Source organism: Tubulanus polymorphus, chromosome 8 (assembly GCF_964204645.1).
Source record: "Tubulanus polymorphus chromosome 8, tnTubPoly1.2, whole genome shotgun sequence".
Classification (NCBI taxonomy): domain Eukaryota; kingdom Metazoa; phylum Nemertea; class Palaeonemertea; order Tubulaniformes; family Tubulanidae; genus Tubulanus; species Tubulanus polymorphus.
Genome location: NC_134032.1, coordinates 13791179 through 13803692, shown reverse-complemented (window position 1 = coordinate 13803692; position 12514 = coordinate 13791179). Strand labels below are relative to the sequence as shown.

Genomic DNA, 12514 nt, shown 5'->3' with positions numbered 1-12514 from the left:
CAACACTCCTTGGTCAGTTTAGAAACGGCTGACTTGCTCTTTTGCCATCAATAAGGTAAATCCGAGTACTGATGTGACAGGGAGTATAACAGCGTTGCTACTAGCTCAGCTAGCGGGAATATTCCCTTTGGCTCAGCGGTATAGCGTCTGCCTTGGACGCCAGGCATCGAGAGTTTGATTCTCGGGAAGGACAGATGTTTCTTCCTGTCACACTGACAGAGGGCAGGATCGTATCATTACGGTGGCCGCCGACGTGTTTAAGCAAATTCGTAGTTTGGTGGATAAGAATACAATGAGGATTTGGACTGGTGATTGAACTTACTTCCGTTGGATAATCTATTTTTGACGAATGATTAAAATCTCGCGCTTGTTGAACGTACGATGCGTGTTTTTTACTGTAAGTCGTCGCCGTTGACAGCGGTCGAACCGACTCAATTGTTTCGATGCGGTCGCTGTTGATTTGTTTGTCTTCATTTCTACGATTTTTAGTTTCTACATTCGAGTTCGAGGGCGCCACTGTCGCTGCCTGCTGGACAATGTCGCGTTGTTGTTTTTGGTCTTTCGGCGATAGGTGTTCGCGGCATACTTTTAATTTGATTTCCGATTCAGGCGCGGTCAATAGCGCCACCGCCTGGTCGTGTCTGGCATCGATTATATCGATATCATTAATCTGAAAAATATCAAAATAATGAAATCTTGAAATACAAAATATTGAAATGGTGAATATTGAAATACATGTATCAAAACATTGAAATCATGAATATTGAAATATCAAATATATCCCTTTAGTATCGAGATATTATAGTGATACTTACTGCTATGACACGATCACCAACCTGCAATTGCCCACACTCTGCAGCAACGCCACCTTCTGTCAATCTCGAGATATATATAGCCTAGAATTATGAATAAAATAAGCGAATGTAAGTTTTATTGAGGGCGGTTCAAAGGGCAAGAAAATTCTATCGTTAATTCATCTGCCCGTAACAGTTTCCGATATTGAACTAGACTAAGAGGGGTTTATAAGAAACCAAGCGTAAGCAAAACAGATACCTATCCCCAGTTTTCATACAACTAGCATACTCCCCTCACCACTTAACACTCACACTCTCCTCACCCCTTAACACTCCCCTCACCACTTAACACTCACACGCCTCATCCACTCATCTTTCACTACAGTCATCTCCCTATCATCACTCTTATCCCCACTCATAGCTTCCCTCAATCCATTCATATCTCAACACCTAACCCCAAAATAACTACACTAACCCAACGCACTAGCCTACCCTCACCCCACTTATACCTTCTCCACTAACACCTTTCTCCTCATAACTCCACTCACCCCATACTCAAACCATACCCCCTCATACCTCCAATCACCCCCCTACTCAAACTATACCCCTTTTAACTTCACTCACCCCCCTACTCAAACCATATCCCCCTCATAACTACACTCACCTCCCTACTCAAACCATACCCCCTCATACCTCCATTCACCCCCATACTCAAACTATACCCCCTCATACCTCCATTCACCCCCATACTCAAACTATACCCCCTCATACCTCCATTCACTCCCCTACTCAAACCATACCCCCTCATACCTCCATTCACCCCCATACTCAAACTATACCCCCTCATACCTCCATTCACTCCCCTACTCAAACCATACCCCCTCATACCTCCATTCACCCCCATACTCAAACTATACCCCCTCATACCTCCATTCACCCCCATACTCAAACTATACCCCCTCATACCTCCATTCACTCCCCTACTCAAACCATACCCCCTCATACCTCCATTCACTCCCCTACTCAAACCATACCCCCTCATACCTCCATTCACCCCCATACTCAAACTATACCCCTCATAACTACACTCACCTCCCTTCTCAAACCATTCCCATTCTTAACTCCACTCACCCCATACTCAAACCTTAACCCCTCACACTATCAAATATCCACGTACAATATTTACGAGTTGAATAAACTTAGATCTATTTTTATATCTGATAATTCTCACAGTTCTCTCTCTCTCTCTCTTACACGCTAAACCCCCGGCTAGTACGTACTATCCGATAGATACAGCTATAAATACCGTATACAATACAATCATACTAACCTCTAGAAATGAGTATTGCTGCGAGCAAAATAAAAATATAAAAAACAGGCAAAAATTAGATTAGTAAAAAATAACACACGCAACACAACGTAGATAGCGCCACCTATAAACTACTGACCTCGTTATCGGATTTATACGGTACGGAACCTCGTCCGCCGGCGATGCTGAATCCTAATCCGTTATCGTCTCGCTTTAAAATCACTTCAATTGTCTGCAAATATCAGATATATCACAATTCACATTAATATCGGATATATCAACAAAAACAACAACAAAAAAATATCTGATATATCGCTTTAGAAATATCATATACAACATCAGTATGTATTCATTAATATAAGATCGACCGCATATATCAAAATACATGATATCAAACATATCGCTGAATAATTAGAGATCTCAGATATATCGAAGAGCTCCAAGATACAGATAGCATATATAGACCAGGGCCCCGTTTTAAAGATCAGTGTTCACCACAACATGTTTTAGAAGGGCGGCCACCCGTTTCATTTTACATCTACCCCTTTGATAATCAACCATCCCTTATAAAAAGATACTCTGCCCTTACCAAAAATAGAAGATTACACTGAAATCAGGCTGAGGTTCATGTATTTTTTAAGGGATTGAAAGCCTTGCTACTTCAGCAGCCGATATGTTACCTCTAGGGAGTAAATTATCAACCTGGGTGATAACCACCGTAGTAACAATGAAAAATTATGTCATAACCGACAAATTTTAAAAACTTCCCAGCTAGGATAATTATGTCTCAACATCTATGTACTGGCGTGAGATAGATCATAGATATCTCGATAGATCAGGATCTGACATATCTAATTCATCCTTTCAGAGGACTCTGATATATCCAAGCACTACGATCTATCACGCATGGCCTATGATATATCTGAGATCTCTAATTTATCCTTTCAGAGGTCTCTGATATATCCAAGCACTACGATCTATCATGCATGACCTATTTGAGATCACGAATTAATCCTTGGATATTTCTGATAAATGCCAGGTCTGCGATAAATCAAGATATACAAGATCTACTGATCATCTGAGATCTCTAATATATCATAGCCTTGATATCTTTAATATATCTGAGATCTCAGATATATCTGTATCGAATACTTACTTCAACTTGTACATCCATCTCTTCAGCGTTACTGCCCACACTGACAGGACGACTTCCTTTAGACTGAAAACAACACCAAGACATCGCGTTAATCCTTTTAAATCAGCGGTTAATCCAATAATCCAGACGGTTATATTAATCCGTGCTCCGATTGAACATCACAGAGACAAATCGATGACGTGAATTTTTTGGTTAAGAAAGTTTCGACGAAACGTTCGTGAGAAATTTGTGATTAAGAAACGGACGAAAGAGTTGAGCGGAGCGCTACTACTGTAAGAGAACACTGAGAGAGCTGCTCAGAGCTACTGCTCGCTGCTCGCTGCTCGCTGCTCGGTCGGTGGTTTCAGATATTGTAAGCCACTTTCCCCCACGCTGTTATATGAGGATATACAGAGACACAGATATAGGGAAGAAGAGAGAGGAGAGAGAGGTGAGAGAGAGGAGACAGAAAGAGTAATAATATTTAGCTAACAGAGAAATGATTAAGTTTCTGCCATCTGAATACAAATACTGCCGTGCTGTGAAAGGGGTAGGGGGCAACAGCAGGGCTACATAACAACTATCGTAAATACTTATAAAATCCCATTTAAATTATTCAAACCATTTAACCCTTTCAGTGCGTCTACACCGCAGTGCGGTGTATAAATCAGTGATGGATTTTGCTAGTACACCGCACTGCGGTGTATTGATGTAATTAGTAATTTGTAATTATCTCTATTGAAAAATGGCAGAAAGTGTCAAACATAGTGAAATACTAGTAACTAACGATACACCGCACTGCGGTGTAGACGCACTATAGTGGTATTCCCATTGTTCAACACACTAGGGTGGAATTTTTTAGAATTTTCAAATTTTCTCCAGCACTATAGGGTAATAATTAGTCAGCACTGAAAGGGTTAAAAATCATAAAAATTTCATTATAATTAAAACTAAACGATTCTGAGGCCTAACAAATCATTGTATCCCAAACCCCGGAGACCCAAGTCAGATATCAAAAGTCCAAATATTGTGCACACTATCATCACCTAACCCCCCCTCCCTCCCCCAAAACTCTGCCCCCTACCCCCTCCCCAAATGACTGTTTAGGAACCAGAAGATAAACAACCTTAACACTGTAACTAGTTTATCAACAATTTTCATCAACTCCTAACCGACCTATAAACACAATAACAACCTGTTTACTAGCTGTTCTCAAACCCATCAGACTGACAGGAATAAACAGTGAGACAATGAGAAATGGATGAATTACACGTGTTTCATGTCTGAGGGAAGGCCTCAGAACCCTCACGAACTCTTACCCCATCCAACTGTACCCACACCGTGGGTACCCGATAGACCACTATACCCCTGTGTCTGAACCCTCACGAACTCTTACCCCATCCAACTGTACCCACTACCGACCACCCCGACCTCGAGTACCTGATAGTCCCCTATACCCCCAATCCCCAGTACCTGAGAATGTGTCTGAACCCTCACTAACTCTACCCCCCACTAACAGAAACCTGAACCCACCATCCAGAGAATGAGAATTATATAGCTATGTCCCTGACCCCAGTACCTAACAGATCACTTTGACCTGACCCCCTGTACCTGACAGACCACTCCAATCCGACCCCTAGAGACTTGACAAACCCTTCTAGTCGAACCACCGACCCCCAGTACCCGACAGACCACTCTAGTGTAACCCCTACCGGTTTTAAACTGATAGCAGAGAATGAGAACTGAATATACCTGTGTCTCAGTCTATCACATACACGGCCCACACTGATAGCTAAGAGTCGAGAGTGTTTAATATATCATTCTATAGATCTATACACCCTTAGTACTTGTATTTATTATTACTGGCCTAATTTTACCTGAGGACAGTCACAACAGTACTGAGCGCTACGCCTACTGTCAGCACGTAATAATATACTTATAGACAATATCATATCAATAAATAGAGCAGTTATAAGGTGTAATAGGGTGTAAGGAGTTTGATTCAGCGTAGGAGGCCTCTGATATCGTACTGCTCTTAGAGAAGTCAGGGTAGCAGAGGCCAAATGGATCTCAGGGTCCAGTTCCATGAATTAGTTTAAGCTTAAAATGGTTGAATACTTCATAATTGAGTATTCGTATTACATATTATCAACATTATGATATATATTTTAATCAGAAAATTGGCACTACATTGTGTAGACCCGTTACAAGTCATGTTAAATGTCTAATTGCACTAGTTTTCACAAAAAATTAGTTTGAAATTAAAAAATAACAGGCAGTTAGAATGAAAATGAACTTGAAAACATTCTGAATTTGAGAGTATTTGGATATTTTTGGGATCAGTAGTTGGGGTCTTAAATGAGTATTATATAGAAACTACTCTGAAATAGTAGTTGTAATGAGTAAAGAAATTACATTGACAGGACTTTTCTATTGGTTCTATTAACCCTTTCAGTGCGTCTACACCGCAGTGCGGTGTATAAATCAGTGATGGATTTTGCTAGTACACCGCACTGCGGTGTATTGATGTAATTAGTAATTTGTAATTATCTCTATTGAAAAATGGCAGAAAGTGTCAAACATAGTGAAATACTAGTAACTAACGATACACCGCACTGCGGTGTAGACGCACTATAGTGGTATTCCCATTGTTCAACACACTAGGGTGGAATTTTTTAGAATTTTCAAATTTTCTCCAGCACTATAGGGTATTAATTAGTCAGCACTGAAAGGGTTAAGTAGGACTGATGGAAGATGTTACACTCAGCATTGAGCTGTGTGGGTTAAATAGCAATCAGCAAGAGACTGAGTGTGTGTGACATCATAGACCTATAGTCAGCCAATCACAGATCTATCCCTAGGTCACCTGACCACCAATGACATCCCAGCACTTTGTACCAGGTGACCACCGATGACAATTCTACTGTGACATTAGCCAGCCAACCATAGCTCTCAATGTCAGGTCAGCTGATCACCTGTAACATATGACCCTAGCCGGCCAATCAATGCTCTAACTAGGTCAGCTGACCACCTGTGACATGTAACTCTATCCAGCCAATCAGATCTATTACTGCAGGTCAGCTGACCACCAATGACTTTACACATATTACAAATCACTCAGAGATAAACTTAGACCTGGTCAAACAAATTTCCCATGATTTTCAGATAAGGAATCAAAATAAAAGATATTCTAGTACTCTGTTATTTCATATTTCTATAAGCCATACACAAACTATGCGCGAACTGTTGGGAACATTTCTAAATAGTAACCGGTCAGTTTGGTCAGTTAGGTAAACTGACCTGTACAGTTCAAATATACCCAAACAGCCAGCTTTCTGTTAACTCTACGTACTTCAAACGTGTTCGAAATTTCAAAGTAAACTTTTATTTCACAAATTCACAAGCTTCAGATAAATATACATTTATCACCAGAGTGAGAAATAGAGGGGGACCAGCATTCATCTTAAAGTAAATATATATATATATATATATATATATATATATATATATATATATATATATATATATATATATATATATATATATATATATATATATATATATATATATATATATCGCCCCTCTTAAAACTACAAACAAATAACAACCAAGGGTGACTAGTTAAACAACTCTACACCCGATGGCAGCACGTGCTGGTCTCAATATGTACTAATACCGTACTCTTGCTAATGACGACACATTAACTAACTAAATATGCTACTAATTACCTATACATCTCGATGATTTATGAGAACAGGGTGAGAGAGAGAGGGAGGAGATAAGAGGGTGAGGAAGGGAATGAAGACGTGTTTACAGGCAGTATCTTGGGAAAGGTAAAGATAGAAGGGATATTATATAGGCCTATATATACATACAGGGGAATGGAGGAAGAGAGGCACTGTGAGCCAGGAGGAAGAGAGGTACTGTGAGCCAGGAGGAAGAGAGGCGCTGTGAGCCAGGAGGAAGAGAGGTACTGTGAGCCAGGAGGAAGAGAGGTACTGCGAGCCAGGAGGAAGAGAGGCGCTGTGAGCCAGGAGGAAGAGAGGTACTGCGAGCCAGGAGGAAGAGAGGCGCTGTGAGCCAGGAGGAAGAGAGGCACTGTGAGCCAGGAGGAAGAGAGGCGCTGTGAGCCAGGAGGAAGAGAGGTACTGTGAGCCAGGAGGAAGAGAGGCGCTGTGAGCCAGGAGGAAGAGAGGCACTGTGAGCCAGGAAGAGAGGCGCTGTGAGCCAGGAGGAAGAGAGGCGCTGTGAGCCAGGAGGAAGAGAGGCGCTGTGAGCCAGGAGGAAGAGAGGCACTGTGAGCCAGGAGGAAGAGAGGCGCTGTGAGTCAGGAGGAAGAGTGGCGCTGTGAGCCAGGAGGAAGAGAGGCGCTGTGAGCCAGGAGGAAGAGAGGCACTGTGAGCCAGGAGGAAGACAGGCGCTGTGAGCCAGGAGGAAGAGAGGCACTGTGAGCCAGGAGGAAGAGAGGCACTGTGAGCCAGGAGGAAGAGAGGCACTGTGAGCCAGGAGGAAGAGAGGCGCTGTGAGCCAGGAGGAAGAGAGGTACTGTGAGCCAGGAGGAAGAGAGGCACTGTGAGCCAGGAGGAAGAGAGGCGCTGTGAGCCAGGAGGAAGAGAGGCACTGTGAGCCAGGAGGAAGAGTGGCACTGTGAGCCAGGAGGAAGAGAGGCACTGTGAGCCAGGAGGAAGAGAGGCGCTGTGAGCCAGGAGGAAGAGAGGCACTGTGAGCCAGGAGGAAGAGAGGCACTGCGAGCCAGGAGGAAGAGAGGCACTGTGAGCCAGGAGGAAGAGAGGCGCTGTGAGCCAGGAGGAAGAGAGGTACTGTGAGCCAGGAGGAAGAGAGGCACTGTGAGCCAGGAGGAAGAGAGGCGCTGTGAGCCAGGAGGTGAATAGGCAGGGACTGTGAGCCAGGAGGAAGAGAGGCACTGTGAGCCAGGAGGAAGAGAGGCACTGTGAGCCAGGAGGAAGAGTGGCACTGTGAGCCAGGAGGAAGAGAGGCACTGTGAGCCAGGAGGAAGAGAGGCGCTGTGAGCCAGGAGGAAGAGAGGCACTGTGAGCCAGGAGGAAGAGAGGCACTGCGAGCCAGGAGGAAGAGAGGCACTGTGAGCCAGGAGGAAGAGAGGCGCTGTGAGCCAGGAGGAAGAGAGGTACTGTGAGCCAGGAGGAAGAGAGGCACTGTGAGCCAGGAGGAAGAGAGGCGCTGTGAGCCAGGAGGAAGAGAGGTACTGTGAGCCAGGAGGAAGACAGGCGCTGTGAGCCAGGAGGAAGAGAGGCGCTGTGAGCCAGGAGGAAGAGAGGCGCTGTGAGCCAGGAGGAAGAGAGGCGCTGTGAGCCAGGAGGAAGAGAGGCACTGTGAGCCAGGAGGAAGAGAGGCGCTGTGAGCCAGGAGGAAGAAAGGAGCTGTGAGCCAGGAGGAAGAGAGGCGGAAGAGAGGTACTGTGAGCCAGGAGGAAGAGAGGCACTGTGAGCCAGGAGGAAGAGAGGCGCTGTGAGCCAGGAGGAAGAGAGGCGCTGTGAGCCAGGAGGAAGAGAGGCACTGTGAGCCAGGAGGAAGAGAGGCACTGTGAGCCAGGAGGAAGAGAGGCACTGTGAGCCAGGAGGAAGAGAGGCGCTGTGAGCCAGGAGGAAGAGAGGCGCTGTGAGCCAGGAGGAAGAGAGGCACTGTGAGCCAGGAGGAAGAGAGGCACTGTGAGCCAGGAGGAAGAGAGGCACTGTGAGCCAGGAGGAAGAGAGGCGCTGTGAGCCAGGAGGAAGAGAGGCGCTGTGAGCCAGGAGGAAGAGAGGCGCTGTGAGCCAGGAGGAAGAGAGGTACTGTGAGCCAGGAGGAAGAGAGGCACTGCGAGCCAGGAGGAAGAGAGGCACTGCGAGCCAGGAGGAAGAGAGGCACTGTGAGCCAGGAGGTGAATAGGCAGGGACTGTGAGCCAGGAGGAAGAGAGGCGCTGTAAGCCAGGAGGAAGAGAGGCACTGTGAGCCAGGAGGAAGACAGGCGCTGTGAGCCAGGAGGAAGAGAGGCACTGTGAGCCAGGAGGAAGAGAGGCGCTGTGAGCCAGGAGGAAGAGAGGCACTGTGAGCCAGGAGGAAGAGAGGCGCTGTGAGCCAGGAGGAAGAGAGGCGCTGTGAGCCAGGAGGAAGAGAGGCGCTGTGAGCCAGGAGGAAGAGAGGTACTGTGAGCCAGGAGGAAGAGAGGCGCTGTGAGCCAGGAGGAAGAGAGGCACTGTGAGCCAGGAGGAAGAGAGGCGCTGTGAGCCAGGAGGAAGAGAGGCACTGTGAGCCAGGAGGAAGAGAGGCGCTGTGAGCCAGGAGGAAGAGAGGCGCTGTGAGCCAGGAGGAAGAGAGGCGCTGTGAGCCAGGAGGAAGAGAGGCACTGTGAGCCAGGAGGAAGAGAGGCGCTGTGAGCCAGGAGGAAGAGAGGCACTGTGAGCCAGGAGGAAGAGAGGCGCTGTGAGCCAGGAGGAAGAGAGGCACTGTGAGCCAGGAGGAAGAGAGGCACTGTGAGCCAGGAGGTGAATAGGCAGGGAGTAGTAAGAGTAAGGTGGATGTAAGGGTTGGAAGACAAGAGGAGCAGAAATAAAGAAATGAAGAGACCAATGGAGGGTATTAATGGAAAACCAAGTATCCAGGACACAGGGGTATAGAAGCCAGGAGTAATTTGATTAGCTTGTTCCTCGACTTTTTTCCCTGAGCAGGAGATGGCGACCAGGAGGGGTGTAACGGAATGAGACAGATGGATTGGACAGAGTAGCCACCTTAATTTGATTAACTTTTTCCCTGTCTATTCCGCAACATGTAAGACATTTTCCCTGCATTACCTGCTAGGAATCCAATCAATTTACAAAACATAGAAAACATAAGACGGAAACTGTTTGATTTTACGCGTGTCAACAATTTTCCCAGACCTTTCCCTGTTATCCAGGCGAGCGACCGCCAAAGGGGTATCAAGGAAAAGACGGATGATTCAGGGCCATAACAAGAGGTCGTAGTTGAATCAGGGACCTACAGAGGTCACAGTTGAGCGCATTGAACAGAAAATTTAACTCACCAGCGAAGAGCGAGGTTTCAAAACATCCCTGGCGACCGATAAAGTTAAATCCAATCCGGCCGATCTGAGAGCGGCGACGGCGAGATGGTGTTCGCTATCGACCATCGATTTATCGTCGACCGATAATAGTTTATCACCGACCATTATTCCTGAACGAGCGGCCGGTCCATCCTCCGTTACACGTGATATAAATATAGCCTACAAAATACACAAATACCTATCACACGACGCCCTCAAGTGGGAAAACAGTATATCACCCCTTAAGCAATTAGGGAAACCAGGGAAGTGTGATGACACACTTCCCTGGGGAAACCTAGTGCATAGGATGATCTACAAAACAGGGTTTGATGCAATAATCAGCACTTTTATAAGTCAACGGTCTGCACTTTTCAACACCCTGAGTTTTCCTTGATTTTTAGCTTCTTTACAAATTCCCTGAATTTTCCTTGATCTTTAGCTTCTTCATTTTTTTTCTTTTTTACAAAATTCCCCCACTTTTTTGAAGAAAAGAAATTTCTCAGACTTCCAGATAAGTGGCCACCCAGTTTAAGTCAGAAGTGAGCACGTTCTCCTGGTGTTAATGGAACTTTTCTGAATCGATGATTAGACTACGTAATCACAAAATTGCCCATGATGAATTGAGTTGAAAACGGAAGTACTTTTCCGCGCTTTCAGGATCTTACATGAAAATTAAGCACTTTAGGGGCTGGTTCCAGAGTCAAGACTATAGTTCAAAAGTGGTCTAAATACTGGTCGTAAGTTGTTAGATTGGCTCTAAAACTATAAGATGGTCTTAGACTGGTCTTAAGTCTAAGCCATGACATTGGAACCGGCCACAGGGCCTCAGGACCTGTCCTAATTCTAAGTAAGCACTTATCAGACTAACATGAGACCCTAATAACAGCGCCCCCTAGTGGATAACAACGTATCTTACCTCATCTTCTCCGCGGTACGGCGTTGAACCTTTACCTCCGGCGATGCTGATTCCTAACCCCTGACCGGCCGAACGCACGATTCGCACTTCTAATTGTTCTTCTTGTATTTCCATCGGAACGTGTTGAGTAGTCGGGGGTTTAATGGTCGTCTCGGCAGACGGATATCGTAACGCCGTCGTTCTGATCGGGGTCGAGGTCGTCACTGGCGTCGGTTTAATCGTCGCAGGTGGCGCCGTTGCTGCTGCCGGTTTCCGCATCGTGCTCGTAGCGACCGGCGTTATTTTACCGGTCGGTGATATCGGTGATGGTAACTCCATCGCGACAGACGCCGGTTCCGGGGCTTGAATCGTTAATTCAGCCGTAGGGGGCGGCGGTCTCAGTTGCGGCGGCGCTTCCATCTTTACGGATGCTGGCATCGATATCGTTGCGGTAGGTGGCGCCACAACCGACGGCGGCGGAGGAGCGGCTGCATCGTCGAATTTAGCAGTCGCTTCGAACTACAAAAAAAAACAATTCAAGACTAAATCTAAATTTTTCGACATGAATCTTATTTATGGGAACAAATGAGACACAAACTCCTAAATCATGAAAAAGATTTCGACATAAAATCTAATTTTCTCGAAAAAAAAAAAAAAATTGGGGGGACAAAAATTCAAACTTTTTAAGAGATTTTCAAAAATTTTTTTACTTACGTCGGTGCTGATTCTTGGTTCGATTTTCTCGTCCGCCGATTCCGATTCGGTCGCCGATTCGGCGGTGGAATCGCGGTTGCTAGGAATACGATTCTCTTTACCTAACGACGATTGTTTCATGATTTCGCGAACGCGCGATTGAGCGTCCTCGCTCGAGCCGGCCGCGAGCGTGATGCGTTTGTTTTTAAGATGATGCGGCGTATCGCGTCGACGCAGTCTGTGATCGTGATCCTCCGAGTCCGGATCGGCGTCCGGATCAGCAAATCCGACGTGTCGCTCCATGTAATACAATCCATTCTATAAATAGAACATCAATAACCATTCAATCACTGCTAAACACTTGATTTGAGGGTTTATCCTTTAGATCACTTGTCTCTGGATATTAAGAGTTTTCTAGGAGTTAATTTCAAATTTTGAGGCAGCGTCAGCATCACTTTCAATCCAAATATTACTGTAGACTCCTCCTAAATCAGTACTGTTTATTTCAGTAAAACATTAATTCAGTGGTTTTTTAAGCAACTTTTTATCCTTTACACTAACTGAACTCAGTTTCTAATTCGCTGTTAGTTAAAGGGAACAAGTGTTTTTTCAATGATGCTACCATTGAGAT

General features: G+C 45.4%; 1 protein-coding gene across 8 annotated transcripts in view; it reads right to left on the bottom strand.

Moving 5' to 3' along the window:
* Positions 1-12514, bottom strand: part of LOC141909853 (protein scribble homolog) — a 47496-nt gene that overhangs the window by 17461 nt on the left and 17521 nt on the right. For 7 of the 8 annotated variants that reach the window (XM_074800502.1, XM_074800503.1, XM_074800505.1 and 4 more), the window contains exons 15-22: positions 11905-12201; positions 11212-11709; positions 10278-10475; positions 3260-3322; positions 2243-2335; positions 2125-2142; positions 816-896; positions 323-670 (exon numbers count right to left, since the gene is read on the bottom strand). In XM_074800502.1, coding sequence (XP_074656603.1) covers positions 323-670; positions 816-896; positions 2125-2142; positions 2243-2335; positions 3260-3322; positions 10278-10475; positions 11212-11709; positions 11905-12201 — 1596 coding nt within the window. The remainder of the gene's footprint in view (positions 1-322; positions 671-815; positions 897-2124; positions 2143-2242; positions 2336-3259; positions 3323-10277; positions 10476-11211; positions 11710-11904; positions 12202-12514) is intronic. The other variant, XM_074800504.1, reaches the window with a different exon arrangement.